At 36.5% G+C, this 21,852-nt stretch overlaps 1 protein-coding gene across 3 annotated transcripts in view; it reads left to right on the forward strand.

The window, feature by feature from the left end:
* The window catches only part of Prkg1 (protein kinase cGMP-dependent 1), a 1,315,555-nt gene that overhangs the window by 1,155,147 nt on the left and 138,556 nt on the right, over window positions 1-21,852 (forward strand). For all 3 annotated transcript variants that reach the window (XM_008831094.3, XM_008831093.3, XM_029562517.1), the window contains exon 8: window positions 18,098-18,163. In XM_008831094.3, coding sequence (XP_008829316.1) covers window positions 18,098-18,163 — 66 coding nt within the window. The remainder of the gene's footprint in view (window positions 1-18,097; window positions 18,164-21,852) is intronic.

Below are 21,852 nucleotides of genomic sequence, written 5' to 3' on the forward strand. Positions count from 1 at the left end.
CAGCAGGTAAGAGCACCGGCTGCTCTTGCAGAAGATCCAGGTTCAAATCCCAGCACCCACATGGCAACTAACAATCATCTTTAACTCCAGTTCCATTCTGGCCTCTGCTGGAATTGCATCCATGGATGCGCTTAGATACATGCATGCAAAGCACTCACACACATAAAACAGAAATAAACAAGTCAAAAACTACATACGTTTAAGATTATGTATTATATGTATAATTTGATTGTAAACATCAAAGCCTAATGCAAGCTAATGCAATTAATAAAGAGAGTATATTGAATGGACAATTAGGCATCTCATGGATTAAAAAAATCATAAAATTTCCATGATCCTCTCAAAATAATAACAGGGCCAAGAAATCCACTCAAAACAAGTAGGATTCTTTTGCTCACCTTAGTTTCTCTACTTCTCTTTCTTTTCCTGGAATTCTGTTTTCTTGGTCTTTTCCATCCATGTGGTAATGAGAACACCCACATTTGTACTGTTCTGGAAAAATTGTCTGATTTCCAGTAATGGCCTACCCAGAACCTGATCAGCTGGCTGGGTCAGGGCATTTCCATTCCAAACAGCTATGAGTGTAGCAGCATAGTGTTAAAAATAGGTGTTAAAAAGGCTTACCTGTGTGGATTTGGACAATAGGCCATCCTTAGTGAATTGTGCTTATGGGGATCTAGAAACATTCTAAAATTGCATCACTGTTGTGATTGTTGAGAAGATAAAATTCAGTAATTTGTCACACAAGTATCATATGACCTGTGAGGAAGGGTTATACTACCTGAGTCATATGGACTTTGGTTCTATGACTCATTACCTTATGGCCTGATGAAAATTGCCTACCCTCAGTTTACCTACTGTTTTTTCTAGCAGACTGAGGATGTATAATAGCAACCAAATCATATACTTGCTTTGAAAATTAAACATGGGAATTTGTAAATCCTTATTACAGAAATTGGCACATGGTTTCTCAGCAAATCTCATTTATGCCTAACTAAAATTTGCTAGGTTGCTTGTATATCATTACATAAAGTTTATTTCAATGGTGTATTTTCTTCTTTAAATTTTGCATTCCTTGAAAGTAAAGACTATGTCTTATATAGTTATTGCACTGTTAAAGAACATGGTTCTTTATACATTTTAGACATAGTAAATAGATAGATAAATGAGCATTTAGAAAAGATAAGGAAGTAAAGGTAGTAGGAAGGGTAGGAGAAAATTCCACCTGTGAAATGCATTTTTAATTAGGAAAGCAGTTTTGGCTTTTTGTTCATAAAGGATATGAGCCAACAGTCTTAGGGGATTACTAAAGAAAATAGTACAAATGGATCAGATGGGGTGAAATAAATATGTATCCTCTACTTTGCAAAATACTAGACAGCTATGGCCACCTGGTGATAGGAAGTTTCTTAAGTTTATGATGAAGATGGAAGAGGTCAACTGATGCCTACAAGCCTTGTGCTGTATTTGCACAGAACTAAGTTCACTAGAACCTAATAAAATTATGAAAAGTTTCACTAAGACAGTATTTACTTAGAAGTTTATTTATTATGTGATCTTTAAAAATCTATAAAGGGGGCTGGAAAAATGGCTAAGGGGTTAAAAACATGGACTGCTCTTGCAGAGGACCCAGGTTTAATTCCCAGAACCCATATGGCTGTTACCAACCATCTGTAACTTCAGCTCCAAGGAATCCGATGCCCTCTTCTGACATCCACAGGCATTGCATGACATGGGTGCACTTGCATACATGCAGGCAATACACTCATACATATAAAAATAATAAATAAAATATTTTTTAAAATCTATGAAGTAATATTTTATTAAGCCATACTTATATTTAGTTGGTGTTTTACTTTGAGCCATTGAATATGTAGTTTATAAAAGTTATTGTTGAATCACTAAGTAATTAGCTGTAGAAATGCAGAGAAAACATTAATTAAGTACTTGGACATGATTAGATCATCTGCTCTTGGAATGGAAAAAAAATCACAAGAATGGAGGAAGCAGATGAAGAGTATTTCTTCATACAATGGCACAGACTTGAATTTAGGTAAATGTGAATTCATGTCTTTGCTGTTTCCCAGTGAGAATATTCAAGCAAAATAGTATATTGGTTAATTTTTGTTGCTGTTATAAAATATGTCTGGAAGTAGCTTATGGAAGAAAGATTATTTTAGCTTATGGTTCCAGAGGGTAAGAGTCCATCATATCAGGGAAGCACGGCAGCAAGGGACCAGAACAGGAAGCCGGCTGATCACAGCTTCAACCACAAACAGGAAGCAAAGAGTGAGCTGGAAGTGAGGCAAGGCTATACACCCTCAAAGCCTACACCTGGTGTTGTACTTCCTCCAGCAAGGCTAAAGGTCGATAATCCCAAACAGTGCCAAGTGTTCAAATACATGAACCTATATGGAATGTTTTTCACTCAAACCACCACATACAGCTTGCAGAATAGCATGTTTGGTCACTGCCTCAGACAGAGAGAGAGAGAGAGAGAGAGAGAGAGAGAGAGAGAGAGAAAGAGAGAGACAGAGACAGATAGAGAGAGAGGGAGAGACAGAGAGAGAGAGAGAGAGAGAGAGAGAGAGAGAGAGAGAGAGAGAAAGGAGACAATGAATGTATGGACACTGGGAACAGAAATTTTGGGGTTAAAACCAAGATCTACCTTTTTTTTTTTTTATCTTTTTGAGACAGGTTCTCCCTGTAGCCCCAGCTGTCCTGGAACTCACTAGGTAGACCAGGCTGGCCTTGAACTCACAGAGATCCGCCTGCCTCTGCCTCCCAAGCACTGGGATTAAAGGCATGCGCCACCACGCCCAGCCAAGATCTACAGCTTTTTAGCTACATGACTCCAGGTGAGTGGATAAACTGTCAGAGTCTCACATTCGACATCTGCTCAGGGACATTTTCTGCAGACCACCAGATGAAAAGTGGTCTGTATCAGATACCAGTTCTATCATTTATACTTTTTTTTCTTTTGCTTATATTTTTCTTCTCTGAACAACCTTTTAAATTATTAAAAAAAGAAAACCTTCATTAGTTGATAAATTTTATGAAAACAGACTGCTCACTGGTTTTGGCTCAGACACATATTTTACTGAACCCTCCCAAGCATATGATTAAGAAATTTCTATTTATTTTTTAATCAATAAATTTTAAATTATTTATTTTCTTTAAAGACAAATTCTTGCTATTAAAGCCTTGGTTGATCGATGCTTTGTGGATCAGGCTGGCCTTGACCTCATGGCAAGAGAAATTTCACTTTTAAGCAGCAAATGCCTGGTACAGAGACATGTTCCATAGTTGTTCGTTATCCCAAATATCAATGAAGCTGAAACATAGGGTCAATTTCAGTTGCTTTCAAAATGCCCATCTTTGATGTCATATGTGTTTCATGATTACCAGCATGAGTACCAGCTGTGAAGTCAAGGTCACAATTCAGAACTCTCTCCCAGTGCTCACAACATAGCATATATCCATTTAAGTATTATTTAGTAATAATAAGAGAAACACTTAGTACACTAGCGCCTTAGCATTCTTAGAACAGTAGCTATGGATGGAGCAGAGTGAATGAAATATACATGAGATACAGAGTCAATTCTATGGGACCCAGAACACAAAAGGCAACTTGCAAATGCCTTACATCTGTCACTGTTGTCATACAAACTAGAACTTGATGGAAGTGAATAATGAAAACAATTAGATGGTAGAGAAGGGAAGATTTCTTGGTGCTATTAATGTCATCACCATTAGCTCCAAATAGTTTTCTTCTTAGTGTTATCTAGGGAGAATTTAATGTTTTTTTCTAAGTCATTTTCAGTGTCTATCAAAAGAAAGCAAAATAAGAATCCCAGAAAACTAGAGATTATATTGCTACATGTTGTCTCTTGCTGGTCCTGTGGTTTTTGCCCTCTCTTTCAGAGATTTTCATGGGTTTGATTCTGTGGCCAGCAAACTGCTGATGATGGCAGCATGTGGCATTTATCATTTCTACTATCCCCACACAGCTGGCCACATTATTAACCTCCCTTATTTCCTTTCAGAGTTCTGAAAGGAAAGTCCCTATACATATTTTCTTATGCATTTTCACAGGCTGTTCATGTTGAAGTCACCACCTCACTTTCTCTGTTGACTGACTTTCACACACAGAAGTCCATATCTGACCTCAGCACCAGTTTTCACATTTTCCCAGTTCCTTTCCACTGTTGACACATGCCCTAGCCAAAGTTGGAATACTGCATGTAATTTGCTGTAGTGTACACTCCTCTAGCATTCTCTGGTCTCATTGCACCACAGCTTGTTATTTATTATTCTGTTTTATCTGTGACACTGTAAATTCTTGAAGGGTAGTAATTCTGTGCCTTACTTCTCCATATACCAAGCACCAAGGACTCTTTTCCTGGGTCTATATTCAAAAACTTTATTAGGGTGGCCAGATAAAATGCTTGATGCCTAGTAAAATTTGAATTTCAGATAAAAAATGATCTATTCTTACTGCAGATATATTACTTGGGACAAACACATACTAAAAACTATTCCTTATTTACCTAAACTTCAAGTCAAATTGAATACTTTTTATTTTCATTGGTTATATCTGGCAACCCAATTTTATTACATGAATCCCAGATTTTTCTATATTATAGCAAAGCTATTTTTATTAATCAATGTAGATTTTGAACTTCATATTAAGCCATAATAGTAACTTTCTACAATATCATCTCAAATTCCTGATTAGTCTTTGAAAGCATGTTTTTAATTAACAAAAGAAGGATTTGCTCACTATGAAGAAGTGACTGCTGATCCATGAAGAACTTTGCAGATTAATCAAAGAGGCATGTCAATTATGTTGCAGTGGGAAAAGAGGACTGAATGGAATTTACTGTGGTTAGATAAGCTATGATAATGAAACAATAATACTGTCTGTTTATTGAGTGCTTCCCTATGTTAGACAGTGGATCCGCTTTCTTTTTATGTACTTACCTTTTTATGTACTTCATATAATTGCCGTGCTAAAGTCTATTTTTCCCCCATTTTGTAAACAAGAAAAATTGACAAGCAGAGAACGCAAGTGTCTAACTCAGATCACAGAGCTAATTAGGGGTATTTCTGTTGTTTGAACCAGGACAAGTCACTCCAAATCTGGTCTTCTAATTACCGTGCTTTACTCTCTCAGTGAAAAGTCTTAGATCAGTATCTGTGGTCAATGCACCATATGTGCTTAAAATATACATAATCATCATGAATAAAAAGTCTTTCTCAATTGTGAGTGGAAATACTAACAATAAAATCTCAAACCAGAGGGCTGGAGAGATGGCTCCGTAGTTATGAGCACTGGCTGCTCTTGCAGAAGACCTGGGTTTGGTTTCTTTTTTTTTTTTTTTTTTTTTGACATGGTCTTCCTAGTCCCAGACTACCTGGACTCACTATGTAAATCAGGTTGGCCTCAATTTCAGAGATCCACTTGCTCTGTCTCCCAGGGCAGGGATTACGAGGGCAGGGATTAAAGGCATGAGCCACCACACTTGGCAACACCGGGTTTGATTCCTAGCACTCACATGGTAGTTATCAGGTCTATAACTCCGCTTACAGTGGATCTTATGCCCTGTTCTGGCCTGCACAGCATTGAGGGACCCGGGTGCACTTACATGCATGCAGGCAAAACACTCATATACATAAAATAAAAATAAATTTAAAAAAACTCAAACCAATACTAAATTTAACTATTATTATTATAAAAGTGCATGAACAGGTCTGAAATGTTTGTATGTATCTGCAAACAAATGGCAACTAACTTTTTAGGAGATCCACAGTCGCTAAGGGTGTTGAGAATCAGATGTCCTTGCTGAAAAAAATACCTTCCTTAGTTTGTCATCTATTTCCTTTAATTGCTGCCAATGAAAAGAGGGCAAAAGGCAATCCTGTAAAGTAACACCACAGGATACTATGTCAAGTGTTTCACTTGTTCTAGCTGCCAAGCTTGTGTCTCATTAATGAGATCAGGCTATACTAGCAAAAGTTAGCCTGTCCCTGATAGTTGGGAATGATTTGGTTATGAAGGTTGAGGGGTACCCAGGCTGAATAGGTGTTGATAACTGCATAGCTAATATTCTTTAGCAACTATAGAAGATCTCACCAACTTTTCTACTCAGAAATTATTTCTGAACTGGAGAAATGAGTGTATGCTATTTACTCTTGCAGAGGACCCTGGTTCCATTTGTTTCCTGTGCCCACATCAGTGCTAGGGAGATGTGGCAAGTTGGTTAATATTGATCAATGTGTTCAATAAGTCAAATACCTTTGTGAGTTTTGATTTTATGTAATGGTTTGATGCATGCACCTTTAATCCAAATTAGATGGACTTTTCAATTATTTATCGATTTATTTTCTTATTTTTTACACCTTCGATTCAAAGTTAATCTCAGGCTTGACTGAAATTATATGATATTAGATGTACTAAGTTGTAAAATCACTTTAATTTTTTTTAAAGAGTGAAGGCCTTACTCAAGTCAAAATAGGAAATATTTGAGGAGCCTATGCTCAAAAGGATTATTTTCAGTTTAAGTTTATTTTAGACTGTTGGATATTATTCTCCCCTAAAAGAATCCTATTGGATCTCAGTTTTTATCAAAGTAGAGTTTGATAACTAAAAAATCATTCTTTATATTGTTCTTGCCATATGACAAGGACAATCTATTATTTCAAGTGAATATGTTCTATTTCTATGTGATAAACACATTTTAGTCACTGATATAACATTAGTATGCAGATCTATGATTTGATAAGCTGCCATGTTATGTCACTCAGTATTCAGATGAGAGGTCATAATTACAAGCTTTTAATCCCTTTTAATATTGAAAGAAATATTCTTGGGTCTAGGATGGGTTCTCAGAGGATCACTGAGAGGTATGATAATTAGAACTCTTAGGGGACTGGAGAGATGGCTCAGTGGTTAAGAACATTCATTTTTCCAGAGATGGGGGATTTGATTCCCAGCACCCACATGGCAGCTAACAACTGTCCATAACTCCAGTTCCAAGGTATCTGACACCATCTTCTGGCCTCCATGGGCACTGCGTGACACAGGTGTACTTATGCACATGTAGGCAATGCACTCATAACATTAAAATGATAAATAATTTTAAAAAATTAGAACTCTTAGAAAGTTTTCTGAAAACCCTAAGTAATTACAGAAGAAGCGCAGTGATTTTGACCATTACTTCACATGTGGAAAGTTGAAATGCAAATGGGCCATGCTGGTAATAGTGTAACAGAGAGGAGACAATCGCTCTGCATAGTCCTTCTACTTACCTGCAATAAAGAATGCAGTCCTAGCTTGTAGGTACTTCAGGTGATTTTTAAAAAGTATGTGGCTATGGTGTCTAGTCAAGGTTTATCTGAAAACATTTGGTTTTTTGCCCAAGCTTTATCTACAGAGCACATGGTAATTGAAAGTATCAGACTGGTGGAAGTAACCTTCTTGGATGTTTAACAGTCATACTTTGAGGCCTATACTAATCTGGTCAGAGGGACTTTGTCCTATCAGGACCTAAAGGACAGTCTTTTGCTCCTTGCCCTCCATGGTCGACTAAGTTCCAGGGGACTATGGACCATCTCTCAAAATGTCCTATAACTGTGGTGAGTCACCTGTCCTCTTGTTTGGGGAGGCCGTGGAGACCCCACCAGATGGACTTGAATTAGTGTCCAGTCTACAAAGAGGAGGGTCAACTCAGAGGAAACATTTCCTCCATGCTTCGAAGAGAAGCCAGACATGGTCAAGCAGGAGCTTTGACTTATCTTCACATAAATGGAACTGGTAAAAGAAAGGAGCCAGGAGCTCCTCCCAAGCCCATGTGACCCCTGAGGAACAGATCCTCAAATGACCTTAAGTGTAAAAATAAATTGATTTATTTGGGCCAACTGTATGGTCTTAAACACCCAAAAAGAAAATATAACCAAAAATTAAAGTCATCAGTACATTTCTTTAAGAGTTCAAGGGATTACACTTTCCAGACATTAGGCTTAAGTCCATATAAAATTTTATTTAGACAATTATTTCTCATTGATGATTTTGTTTCTAAGCAGAAAGTTTTGTTCATGTAAGACTTGAAATCTTGGTCTGCAATACTGTAGTGCCCACCTGTAGCTAAGGGAGACAACCCGCTATTGTTCTAAAATGATGGCTAAATTTATTTTCTCCCCCTATCTAGAAGCCTTTGAGAGGGAACTGACACTGATTCTAGTCACTCTAACAGCTATCTAAATACCTGAAAGCAAATCCTGAGTCCATCACTCTCAAGTCTAGCCTTGGCAGACAAAAGTAAAATGAGGAAGAACACAATAGAGGGATGCTTTTGGAAGTGCTCATCAAGAAATTCCAGTGGAGTCTGATATGAACATTTGAAATTTTCCCTGCCCTGACTTTTTTTCTAGTTCCCTGTCTGGAACTTGTAATGCTAATTACTCTTGCCTTTACTTCTCCTTCACATCTCCTATTCACCAGTCAAGGACTTTCTTTTCACCCTACAGATAAGAGTTATACAATTTGGGAGTCTTTTAGATAGACCCACTGAAGGGGTATCTCAATTACCTCACCCTGCCTCCCTGTTCATCATGGAAGAAGCCAGAGAGGTCTGCATCCCAAGTCCTTATCAGCAATTTGGGTAACCTCTTCAGAGGATGGTGTGATAAGAATAGGAGGTAGGAATTGGCTAAGCAGTTAGGGTAAAAAGACCCCAAAGAAAAGTAGCCAGTTTCTTGGCTAAAAGTCAAAATATCTTTGGGCCTCTTAGCAACATCATCTGTTCCAAAGGCCAAAAATGTCAAAAGTATTTAGGATCTTTTATCTAATCCCTAAAAGATTTTAGGGTTACCTCTTCAGAGGGGGGGAATGTTAGAGTAGCAAAAATTGCCATAAAATGAAAGAAAGAAAGAAAGAAAGAAAGAAAGAAAGAAAGAAAGAAAGGAAAAGAAAGGAAAAGAGGACATGAATTTGTCAGAAAAAAGTGATGGGGAAATATGGGAGGAAATAGAGGGGAGGGAGTGGACATGGAGTTGAGTAAAACACCTTATATGCATGTATGAAATTCTCAATAACTTTTTTTAAAAATTGAAAAAAAAAGCTCAGTAGTTGGGAGAGAGGAATTGGAAATACACTATTTAAGATCTTTGTATCTCATAGGAAGCAGTGTCATATTATTGAAGACAGTCTCTGATTCATTAAAGATGGATATTATGAATCCTGGGCCAATAAGTAAAACTTGATTATGAAAAACATGTTGTCAAGAGGTCAGGGAGGCCCAGAGCTCAACAGTGTCTTCCGGACATGACATGACTGCTGCACTCATGAACTCAGAGCAGCTGTGGTTGCCTACACAAGATCTGCACAGGATCAAGTCAGTCAGCATTCCAGCATGGAGAGGGAGGGGTTCCTAAGCTTGACGCCTGAGAAGCTATGGACAATTGATGGCTCCTGGGGGCGGGAGAGGCAGCTTCCTTCAGTGGTGTGGCTCCTGGTGGGTGGACTACACTCCGTTGCATGGGCATATCCAGATGTACATGGACAGCACAAATTGGAGAGAGTAATCAAATAAAAGAGAAGAGGACACAGAGTTGTTGGGGTGGGAAGGTGGAGGTGGATCTGGAAGGAGTTAAGGGGAGGAGTTGGGGTGAATTTGACCAAAATACGTTGTATGAAATTCTCAATGAATTAATTAAAATGTGTTTTAAAAGCAAAAAAAAAATATGTGTGGCCATGGTATTTAACATTCATCTCAAAGGTACATAACTTGAGGTGAATTGCTCCATCCATATAGCAATGATTTCAATATAGAAAACAATTTAAGTACTTTTCACATATGTGAATAAAGACAAAAGGAATAGGCCAATGTATTATTTTGTTCTCTAATACACTCCTGACACATCCATCAAATAATCTATCGCCCCATCAAATTCAAACTTTTCGTTGGCCGCTTACATCACAAACTACCATTATCACTATATAAAAGTAAAATTTAGCTGCCAGGTTTATCTTAACACAGATTGAGATGGATGCCCCATTTAATGCTGAGTATTCACTCAAAATTCACCTGCTCTCAAGCACCTTCACCAGCCATGAGTCTCTGCATTAACCACCATATGCTACAAAGAGGAACTTCCTTAAGTGAAGATAACACTAGTCTATGGAAATAAAAATATTTAAGAGGCAGTTTGATAATGTGTCCATTTAGGAAAAAACAAAATAGTAATGGATTCACCTCAGTGCTTATGACTACCCTAACCATTGGCCTTTGACCAGGTCCATAATACTAGACATGAACTTCTTCCTAAGGAGCAGGCCTCAGAGCCAATCTAACCCAGTTGGTTATTCCCAAAATAGATATGCCACTATTGTACCAATAAGCACCTCTTGCTTAGCTAATTGGGATCAGAGCATGCACATAGTAACTTCTGGCACTATGATGACTAGCCAGCAGGGGGAAAACTTCCAGCATGACTTCTCTGTATTCTGTAACCAAGGTGCGTGGTGTCTTCAGCAATAGGATCTTACTATACAGTTCTCATGGGCAACCAAAGGCAATGGCCATAACTTGTATGGTTTGGGGAGCCTCTGCAGCTTTTCTGGCCAACAATTCCTATGGAGGTATCCCACACCCAGCATTGGGATTTTTGCTTAATAACTCATTCTTTCTAGGATCCCACACCCAGTATTGGAACTTTTGTTTAATAACTCATTCTTTCTAGGATCACCAAATACATGCATGGTATTTGGTGATAATTTCTAATACAAACTATAATGAGATGTGAAGAGGATTATCTGTAATCAGTCATCTACAGAGAAGGAGCCAAAGCCGTCAGTCAAGCTTTAGCATTCAGGAGAATGAATTCATTTAATGAAGGATATGGAGGATGTTGTGAGCAGGTGTTGAATCTCAGCTTAGTTAATGCCATGTCATCAGCACAAACGGAATGAGAAACAGCAACAAATATCCCTCTCTAATTTCTTTCTCCTCCTTTTCACTCTCACTAATTTCATGAATTAGGTTGAACCATATGAACTTGCTAGTACTCAGCCATTTTTGGACCTGCAAAAAAGTAATTTTATGTGGTTCAATCTAGTAAATGTGTATATTCATGATCATTGAGGGACACTATAACATGCAAAGTTTGTGTGCCAGATAAAAAAATCCATTATGCTATCAACCCAGCAGAACTAATATACAAAGGAATGTGAAAATTGGATTCTTCCAATATCATCACTCTTCATTTGTTCACAGAACCTTTCCATGGATATAGGCCCCAATGATATACATTCTCTCAGAAAGTGAAATAATATAATGAATGAATATATCCACCCATGTAACCGGGAAGAATAAACTTTGGAGTTAACTTATGAAGAACACTTTTATTCTGGCTAGGGCATTATTTTCATTTCTAATTTTTATTACTATATGTTAACAAGATATTTATTGGGTATAAAATTCTTCCATATATGCATATATATATATGTATATATATATATATATATGCTATGTGATAATCAGATCAGGGTAATTAACATTTCCATCTCCTTAAACATTTATCATCTCTTTGTTGTGAAGTTATCAAACCTGTCTCGTCCTGCTATTTGATATATGCATTATTGTCAGTTGCAGTCACCCTGATATATGAAACAGCACCATAACTTAGTCCATCATCTCTTCTCATTCTCCCAGCCCCTGGTACCTACTATTCCACTCTTAAATTCTATTGAATCAGTTACTTAGATTCTGCATATGAGGTTTGTCATGAGGTATTTGTTCTTCTTGACTGGCTTACTGAAATCATTATACTGTATTTTAAACTCATTTATTTTGTCACACATAACATATTTTTACTTTTATAACTAAATAATATTCCATTGTGTGTATATACACCACATTTTCTTGATCCCCACATAACTGGACATTTAGCCTGATTCTATAACTTAACCATTGTGGCTACTGTTGCATATATATATATACATATACATATATGTGCTATCTAGTGAAGGTAAAGGTTTAAATAAAGACCTCCAAGATTCTAATGTAAAACTAATAGGTTATACTATATGATTATGTACATTTTCACCAATAAAAATTCAGAGCTAAAAAACAAAGCAGTAAAGAGAATTTGTAGAAAAAACATATTTCTGACGTCTGGGAAAAATAAACTAAGAAGGGGATATCAAAAAAAGAATTGGGAGATTGGTTAATTAACAAATTATGGAAAGGTTCTTTAAGGGAGAAAATATATTCAGGGGTTTGCACTCCAGTATCAGAGGATGTTGAAGAGGTGATGATACGGCTAAAATTCATTGGTTACTCCGCAGAAAACATGGTTAGATGCTGTGCAACTATTGCACTCACTGTTTACACTTTGCATATGAATTTTATTAGTTTGGGTACTAATCATGTTGGAATAAGTTTGTGACTAAATCAGAACTGGAATTGAGTTTGATCTGATATGCATTTTTCCTAAAGAACACTTAACTGCTTAGGGATCTAGACCTCAAACAGCAATCAGATTTGCCACAAACTATGCAGTTGTTCATAATTATTTCAATGTTCCAGTGCTATACTTTCGTTTTATATGTTTCTTTGATGCTTGTTCTATCCTATAAAATATGATTATCCTACTTGTGTTAAGATTGTCCTTTGATTTTGTTATAAAAAGAATTTGCTTTGTCTTGTGTGAGTGTAATTTAACTGGGACATTAAGCTTGCACATGACAGAGAATGAAAGGCTCAGACACATGGATTGCTGTAAGCTCATAGGCTATTGGAAGAGTGTCAGTTTCCCTGAAGGCTGGCACTGAGGGAATGCTAGGACTCTGCTGACAGCAGTCACATTGCGTTAGAGCTGCGAAAGGAGAGCCCTGCTCCGATAACTCTTCTGCATGAACTGTGCTCTGCCTTGGCCTCATACAATCCACATTTGTTCCCTTGAGGTATCCATATGCCACAAAGTTGTCTAGTAGCCATGCAACACAAGAGGCTTGCTTCAGGAGAGTCAATGTAAACTCTTGCTATGGATTATTCAGATACTGACAGTGATTCTACTTTGGGATACAGCGATGATGAAGATTCCAGGGATGAAGTTCAAAGACTATCAGAGTCAGTGCACAGAAAACTATATTTGCAAATACTTGGGGATATTTTTAGTGTTCTGTAATGTCATTGAAAGAGTTTCTAACTCCTCACAAAATGCTTTAAAAGAGACCACTACTAAAGTGCAAAGCTTTGCTGCATAATTGACAGTGTGCTTGTGGAAATATTTGATAATCTACCAAGCAGTGGCTATTTTTGTAATGGTACATTATTATTATTTATTAATTTGTCAGGCTGAAACGAACTAATTCATAGGCACAGAACTGTATAAAAATGAGACTTTACTTTTAAAGACAATATGCATGTTATATCTGGACTGTAATATGTATGTTTACATATATTTATTACAAAGTAGCAAGCCTTGTATGCCAAGTAATCAGAGGCAATGTATGTTTGGTGAGAGTGTTTATTTAAGTAGCATTGGTATTATAGTTCTAGGTAGAAAATTCTCTTATGGTCATTATTGTATCAAAACTCTTAGAAACTACTAAATACCCCAAACAGGTAAAAATTAAAAATAAAAGGAAACAAGTTCAAGTTTTAAAAATAAATAGTGTTACCCCTTTCTGTCTTTCTCCCCATATCTAAGCCAGCACTAAATGAAACTCCTGATAACTTGGTAGATGGTCTATGTGAACAAATAACTGTTATGAATGGTTAAAAATGTTTAGTAACGGCATTGCATCGTTAGGACCTCTCTATTATGTATACTGTACATGTAACATTAAATACCTAAATCCAAATTATATTTGTTTTTACCATGGTCCTTGGACCTACAATGGAAATGAAAGTACAAAGTAATTACAATTTTGACAGATTTTATTAGTAATAAACTCTCATTAGAAGCTTCTGGTTTCTCTGTGACAGTGAAAGATCAATATATGTCAAAGCCAAGTCAGACTTGTTTCTCAGAGGCTCTCAGAGCATTTCTGGACACCTGCAGAGAGGGCCATAAAACCACCCGAATAGTAGGAATACAGTGACAATGTGATGGCAGCAGGACTTAGAGTTGAACAGACTTGGCATTGAATAATTTCTACTGCTACATGGCATTATTATAAAACAACATAACAGGCTAGGCATTCCTATGTGGGAATTCTTAAGTGCTTATCAGCTTCATTTTGCAATTTATTACCAAAATAGATTAGTGCTTGTTTTATTAGTAAATACAACATTATGATACAACTACTGCTCAAAAGTTCTTCTGCATTTCAGTAAATTTATAATCATAAAATTAAATTGACAGGAGAGTATGTGAGCAGTATAGATTTTTGGCAAAAACTTGACTTAGAGGACAGTCAGATTTGTGTTCAATATTCCAGGATTGCAATTTACTAGCTATATCTGCCTTTCAGTGTATTACCTAGCTTCTATTCCCTTGTACAAATGTGAGATAAAATAATTGCCTTTTGCTATAGTCTATAAATGGGATTTGTACGAATTCTTTAATATGGATCCCTAGCATAAGCTTATGTTTAATAAATAACAAACTTGTTTAATGTGTTTTCCTCTAATGTAATAAATTTTTAGCTTTAATATATGACTTTTTACTAATTACTAATTTTGTTTCTTGTCCATAATTATAAATGTTCTTTAAAATTAAATATTTTTTGTCTCTTTGAAATAGTTTTATAGACCTTCTTTATGTCTTTAATAGTTTCCCTATCTGCATTAAACAAGTATGTTTTTATTGCAAGAAAATAATATTCAGTCTTTAAAGGATACCCAATTTAAGCCAAATGATATAATTCAATATTAAAAGATTGGATATTTGTGATGAATACATTGAAAAAATTTATATGCATAAAATATAATGAAAATGAATTGCTGATTTACATAGTTTTTTAAATTTTCTGAGTAGTCAAGATGGAAATATTTCAAAATAGGCAATTTCTATTTTTATTTTCTTGGGAGACTGGGCTGAGAGGCAGGCAGAGATAACAGGGATCTTACTGTGCAGCACAGCCAAGGTCAGCCTTGACCTCAAGATCCTTCTGGGAGGGCTGAGATGCTGGAGTTACAGGTGTGTACTGGTACGTACACCCAGATGAAACAGGAAAATTTTTAAATAGCCAAGATGAGCCTATATTTAGAGAAATGAAGGTTTAAAATGTTGTATCTATAAACCTGTGGTAGTGTTTCTGTTGTTGTTTTAAGGCTGGAAACAATTTGTAGTGCCTTACGCTGTCATAAACAACATTGTCAGAAATAAGTTAGTCACACAATTTATGAAGTCCCCCATGGGAATTATTCATGTTTTCTGCCTGCTGTGTTTACTTTACTAAAACTAAAATCACCTTAGAAAATGGTAATGCATTTGAAAATATACGATCTATATTTCTCACTCTGCTCTTGTGTAGGAATGCTTTTATAAACCAAGACAGGTATCTACAAACCAGACTTTTATTCTGCACACTGAATGGGCTCTTTTGTCATTCCTATTTTCAGATAAGAAAACTAAGGTTTACGAAACTGTGAAAGGTAGAGCTCGGTTTAGCAGCTAGCTCCTGTTGACTTAAAATCTAAACTCTTCAGTACTACCCCAGGGCACAGGAATGTGATATTTATGTCATTCTTGAAGTACAGTCTTACTCAACACCTCCTGTGTATCAGGAATTCGGGATTAAATGGGAAGTAAATCCAACCATGGTCTTTGCCCTTGCATGGTTGGGCAGAAGAGAAATTGAGTCCCTAACTGAATGATCAGATAAATAAATATATGAACTAGAAGTGGTGATGGGCACTTGCATATAAGAGATATGTGTGGTAGGTAATGTGATACACAGGGAAGCCAACCTCGTTAATTCAGATGGCATACCTGAAGAAAGGGCAGGCACTTGAGCTGGGATCTGAAGGACAAGCAAGGTTGAGAGAAGCAGCCACTTGGAGAGACTCTGCTTAAGCATAAGAACAGCATGTTAGGAAGGCAGGACACGGGGGAGAGGATATGTTTGTTATTGAAAGGAGGCCAGTTTGTCTGAAAGGCAGAGAATGTGAGGGAGGCCTGTGAAGCTCACACTGGCAGCTCCTGATATTATCATAACAATTATAGAGTGAGGGAACAGTATAAGGGATGGATTTAAAATACAGAATAAGAGAGAACTTTCTTCTTTAAAGTTCAAGCAGTTACAAACAAATGGAAAGTCCTGTCACCTCGTAATAGGAACCTGATAAGAATGCTTGTTATTCAATGTTAGGCACCAAGTGAAAACAATTATAGAATCTTATTCCAAAACATAAAAGTAGATTTCAGGAAATGGAACGTATGCCATAGTTATGTCGTAAAATTAATATAAGAAACCGTTTCTTCTGAGATGAATGTATAAAAATTTAGTACCTCTACAAGAATCTCAACGTGGGTTTCTTTAGAAGGAAAATGATTTTCATACCTCTGTTGGATGATGAGTGCTAAAGAATCTCATAAGGAAACATCTGGAAAAATAATGGCAGTGAAAGAGTATTTGTATTTCATTTATCAAACACCAAATACTATTTTTTTCTGTAAACAGCATGCTATATCAACAATGAAAGACAAAGAGTTCAGCAGTAAAAGTTACAAAAGTTAGGACTATATGTCAGAACTTAGTGTGTCTTGAACAGATAAAAATTTCCTGGGAACTAGGGCTAGAGAGATGACTTAGTGGTTAAGAACACTTGCTGTGCTTCCAGAGGACTTGGGTTCAATTCCCAGCACCCGTTTGGTGGCTAATAATGGTCCATAACTCCAGTTCCAGGAGTTATGACACCCTCTTCTGGCTTCTGTGGGCATTGCATACATGTGGTATACTTACATACATGCAGGCAATACATGCATACACATTAAAATAAAAATAATAAATAAAATACTTTAAAAATTCACTGGGAACCCCTTTATTTTCAAGACTTTAAAGAACTGTGTTTGGGGGCTGGAGAGATAGTTCAATGGTTAAGAGCACTGGCTGCTCTTCCAGAGGACCCAGGTTCAGTTTCCAGGACCTGCACGGCAGTTGAAAACCTTCTGTAATTTCAGCTCCAGAGGATCCAATGCCCACTTCTAGCTTCCATGGGCATTGCACAACATGGATGCACTGCATACATACAGACAAAACACTCATACACATAAAATAAAAATAAGTGAAAAAATTTAAAACCTGCTTTTAATGACATAATGTTTTATGGTTTGAAAATGCATCAACACTGTTTTTCTAGGCACTTATTTCTCTCATATATCAAGCATATTTATCATTAATTATATTAGCTTAGAAATATTATTATCATAGGAAAAGAGAGTACATCATCAAGTATAATTTAATGTTATGACAATGGTACTATTCAATTTATGGTGGCTGAAAATTAATTGTGATGTTAATTTACCAAACCCATCTTTCACTGCTGGAGAAAGTAAGAGATGTCAGGGAAGATTTTTAAAGGTTTAAGAGATTGATATATACAACTGCTGTGACTAATATTTGTCAAATACTTAAGGAACCATAAGCTCGGGTACAGATGAGTTACGCTACATAAAGACATTGTCTCTATTGTAAAGAAATATTTAAACAGATCCATTGTTCTCAAGGATATAATGACAAGTTCGTGAATGAATGAATTAGACATTCTGTTTCCAGGAATATGTCTGTAGACTCTTTTAAAAAGCAATATTCGTCTCCCTTACTAGCTTTATCACCATGCAGTTGATTGATGAATTCCCTAAAGAGCAAAGTAAATGATGTTATAAAACCTTTCTCCTCTTGTGTAAGTGAAACTTTAATTTGATAATTATAACAACTGGCTTATAGTTATAGAACATGCATGACTTATAGGTGTAATGTGGTTCTTTAAGACAAAGAAATTTATAACACAAAGCTTAAACCTGAAAGTACAAAAATCAAAAGAGTTTCTATAATATAGTCCTGAGATTTGTCATAATAGTCACTTGTCTTTGAGGTTAAAGACTGCTGTCTCCTAATGGCTCTTTTTTTTTATATATATAGGGAGGATGTGAGAACTGCAAATGTAATTGCTGCAGAAGCTGTGACCTGCCTTGTGATTGACAGGGAGTAAGTACATTGCTTTTCCTATGCATATCACACACTCATATCAGCAATATATGTGTTTCTGGAATTAGGCATCACTTTGCAGAGCTATTAATGCTGTTTTTAAAAGTCTTTTCATTTTATAATGAGTTCTATATTTTATCTCATATTATTCTTAGAAGTAGCTGTCTCTGCCAATCTAGCTTTGTAATCTTTAATAAGGTACTTAGCCACTATGAGCTACAGCTCCCTAGGCTCATGTGAAAAGTAGGGATAAAGCAATAGCACAGGGATGTTTTGAGGATTAGTCAGAGCATGTGATTAAAACAGTTGCAATGTGCTTTTAATCAGGAGGTGCTAAACCAATGCTGGCTATTTGGCTATTTTATTTAGAATCATTATTAGTGTTGTTATTGAATATGTTTTAGGTTTCTTTTCTGTTTATCTACCTGAAACTCCTAAATTAGAAACCATATGGAAAACACTTTTGGAGAAAGCATCTGTTTAAGAATGAACAGGGATCTATTTAGAGACAGTGAAGAATCTATTTCATGATACCTGTCACTGACCTGTTTCTCCTCTTCATTTTGGCTTGCCACTCTCATCACCTGAAAATGGTAGTGGTATCACAAATTCCTCTCCAAGAATATGGTTCAGATGCATATAAAAAGCAGATCTTTCATCATTGCAGTATATGTGGATAACTATCAGAAGGGCTGAGGGCCTGACCTGGAGAGAACTGATAAGTGGCCATGTTAGTGGAGCCACTACAGTTGCAGTAGATACTGCACTGCACGGAATCGTATCCAAGGAACATAGAGGATAATCCTAGGAAGATGGAGTTAGGTGAATGCAGGAGGCTGTGGATAGAAAGGGTTCCCATTTTATTCATAATTCTTGCCTCTGAGGTCCCTTCATGATAGATCATTAGAACCTGTGCAAAAGCACAACTTCCAAATGATAGCATCATCCATAGATCTCTCTGAAATGGTTATTTTTTCCTGGAACCAACAATTACCATATTTTACTGAGGCTCTACTATATGCAAGGCATGATGCTCGGTGAAGAATCAAATATGCAGTATTAAGTATGCTTTGTGATATTTTCTTATACTATCTTGTACTATGAACAATAATAACCATCACCCAAGGCAGAAGTGAGAAGGGTCCAGATAAACTTTCAAGGCATTTCAGAAACAAGAACGGCAATTTCTGAGAAGAATCATAGACTATGAAAATAATAAATAATATTATCAGTTGGATCTGAAATCATAGAAAAGGCAATAAGGACCCAATCATCAGAAAAGCAGTTCATGAATAAATGATGGGCCATTCCAACTGGCAAGATAGAAACTGTATAAAAATAGTTGGAAGACATTTGTAAAAAAAAAAAAGTTTTCATGTATGATGAGAACTGATTCACTGATGACACTGGATATTGGTATAAGGCCAGCTCCAACAATTTTTTAAGACAGAAGTTTCCCTTTTGCAAATGGTACTTAATATACTCATCTGTGCTGTGTAAAATTAGAAGCCGTTTATAGGAAAAATGTGCAATGATGACTAGGCTAACAAAAGGTAAAATCACGGGTTTATCATCTGACTGAATTAAAGAGCAAGGGAGAAGTTAGGAATATTGATGGGACGGAGCAGGTGAGAATGGTAAGAAGAGGATCAATTTGGGCAACATACTGATAGTCCACAAGAGTGTAATGAATATGACATGCAATCTTGGCTACTCAGGACAGATTCTCTGCATGCTACAACTACCATAAAATTGACTTAAAAATTACCAACATAGAGTTAACAGCTGAAGTCATTAGATAGGGTGGAATTATCTAAAAAAAAAAAATAGAGGTAACGATAAAAGATTAGGACTGGAGAGTTGGCTCAGCATCTAAGAGCATTCATTGGCTGCTCTTGTATAGGACCCAAGTTCAGTTTCCAGCACCCACATGGAGGCTAACAACCACCAGTAACTCCAGTTCCAGGGGATCCAAAGCCTTCTTCTGACTTCCGTGGGCATTGCATGACATGGATGCACTTACACACATGTAGGCAATACACTTATACACATAAAATAAAAATAAATGAAAAAATTAAAGAAGATTAGAACTTGATGAATTTCAGTTGAGATTAAGGCATGGGTAGAAAAGTCAACTGATAAACAAACCGAGACTTCAGAAACAGGGCAATACAGGAAGAGGGCAACTCAAGAGAAAGGAGAATTAAATGCTTAAGTTAGAGAAATAGAAAATTAGTGAAACATAAATTCACAAGTAAGATATTCCTAGGAAAGCAGGGCAAGAAGACAGGATGATGTCACATGGGGAAGACAGGCAGGCTGCTCAGAAACTGAGCTACTAAATTATCGTTAGACAGGAGTTAAGAAGTTTCAGTGTGCTATTGCCCAATATAGTGGCTCTAGATAATTATGTACTATAAATCTCAGGAAGCTAGAGGAAAGGATGTTCAGTGCTTTCCTCCTGAAAGATAAACACTTAAGGAGATGGATATGTTGAACTTTGATTTAAACATCACACAATGTATATATGGATTGAAACACCATGTTACCCACTAATATATAATTTATAGATAATTTTTGTTTTAGGTATCAGTTAAAATAAATTAAACTCAACATTTGAAAAAAATATGAATCACAAGTTTTAGAGAGAATGCAGATAAGATGGAGCACATACATTGTCCGTAGGAATTCAGAGTAGTCTAACCATCGTAAACTAAAAATAATGCTATCATCTGACCCATTAATCCTACTTCTGATTATGTTTGTAGAGGGACTGAAAAATCAGCATGTCAGAGGGCTCTGCACTCTCCATGTTTACTGCAGCATTACTCACAATAACCCAAGATATGGAAACAGCCCAAGTGCCCATCAGTGGATACATGAATAAAGAAAATGTAGTACACATATACAAGTAAACATTATGCATCCTTAATAAGAGGTGAAGTCATTTGTAACAACATGGATAATCTGGATGACATCCTAAACGAAATGAGCCAGGCACACAAAGATAAATAGCCACCAGAGCTCAATTATAGAACTCCAAAGGAGAGCATAAAATGATGGCTATCCAAGGCTGACAGGTAGAGAATGAAGGAATAAGGAGATAAAGGTCAAAGAATAAAGTTTATATGAACAGGAGGAATAGGTTCTAAGATCACCCACTCAGCGATGTAACTATGACAATAATGATGCTTTACATATTTAAAAACTACAGTGAGATTAGAAACTGAGGCAGAAGGTTATGAACTTGAGTCTAGATTGGCTACATAGTTGGTTTGAGACAAACCTGGCTAAAGAGATAGACCCTGTATCCAAAAAATAAATATATAAACAAACAAAGAAACAGATAAATAAACACTGGAAGTAAACTTCAGATGACTTATTAAAAATGATAGGGGAGGAAGTGGTTATGTTTATTGCCTTGATTTAGCCTTGCTGCATTGTAGGCATACATCCCAACATCTTGGACCCAATAAATGAGAATTATAATTTGCTAATAATATAAATATTTGAAATAAGTGCACAATCTGGAGTGGTGATCAATGCCTGTAATACCAGCACTCGGGAGGCTGAGGAAGACTATTATGAGTTCTAGACCAGGCTGGGCTGCATAGTGAGTTCCAAGCCAATGTGGGCTAGAGAGTGAGATCCTGTCTCAAAGTGAAAAAGTCTTAAATAGATAAATGTAA

Source organism: Nannospalax galili, unplaced genomic scaffold (assembly GCF_000622305.1).
Source record: "Nannospalax galili isolate Female #2095 unplaced genomic scaffold, S.galili_v1.0 scaffold175, whole genome shotgun sequence".
NCBI lineage: Eukaryota > Metazoa > Chordata > Mammalia > Rodentia > Spalacidae > Nannospalax > Nannospalax galili.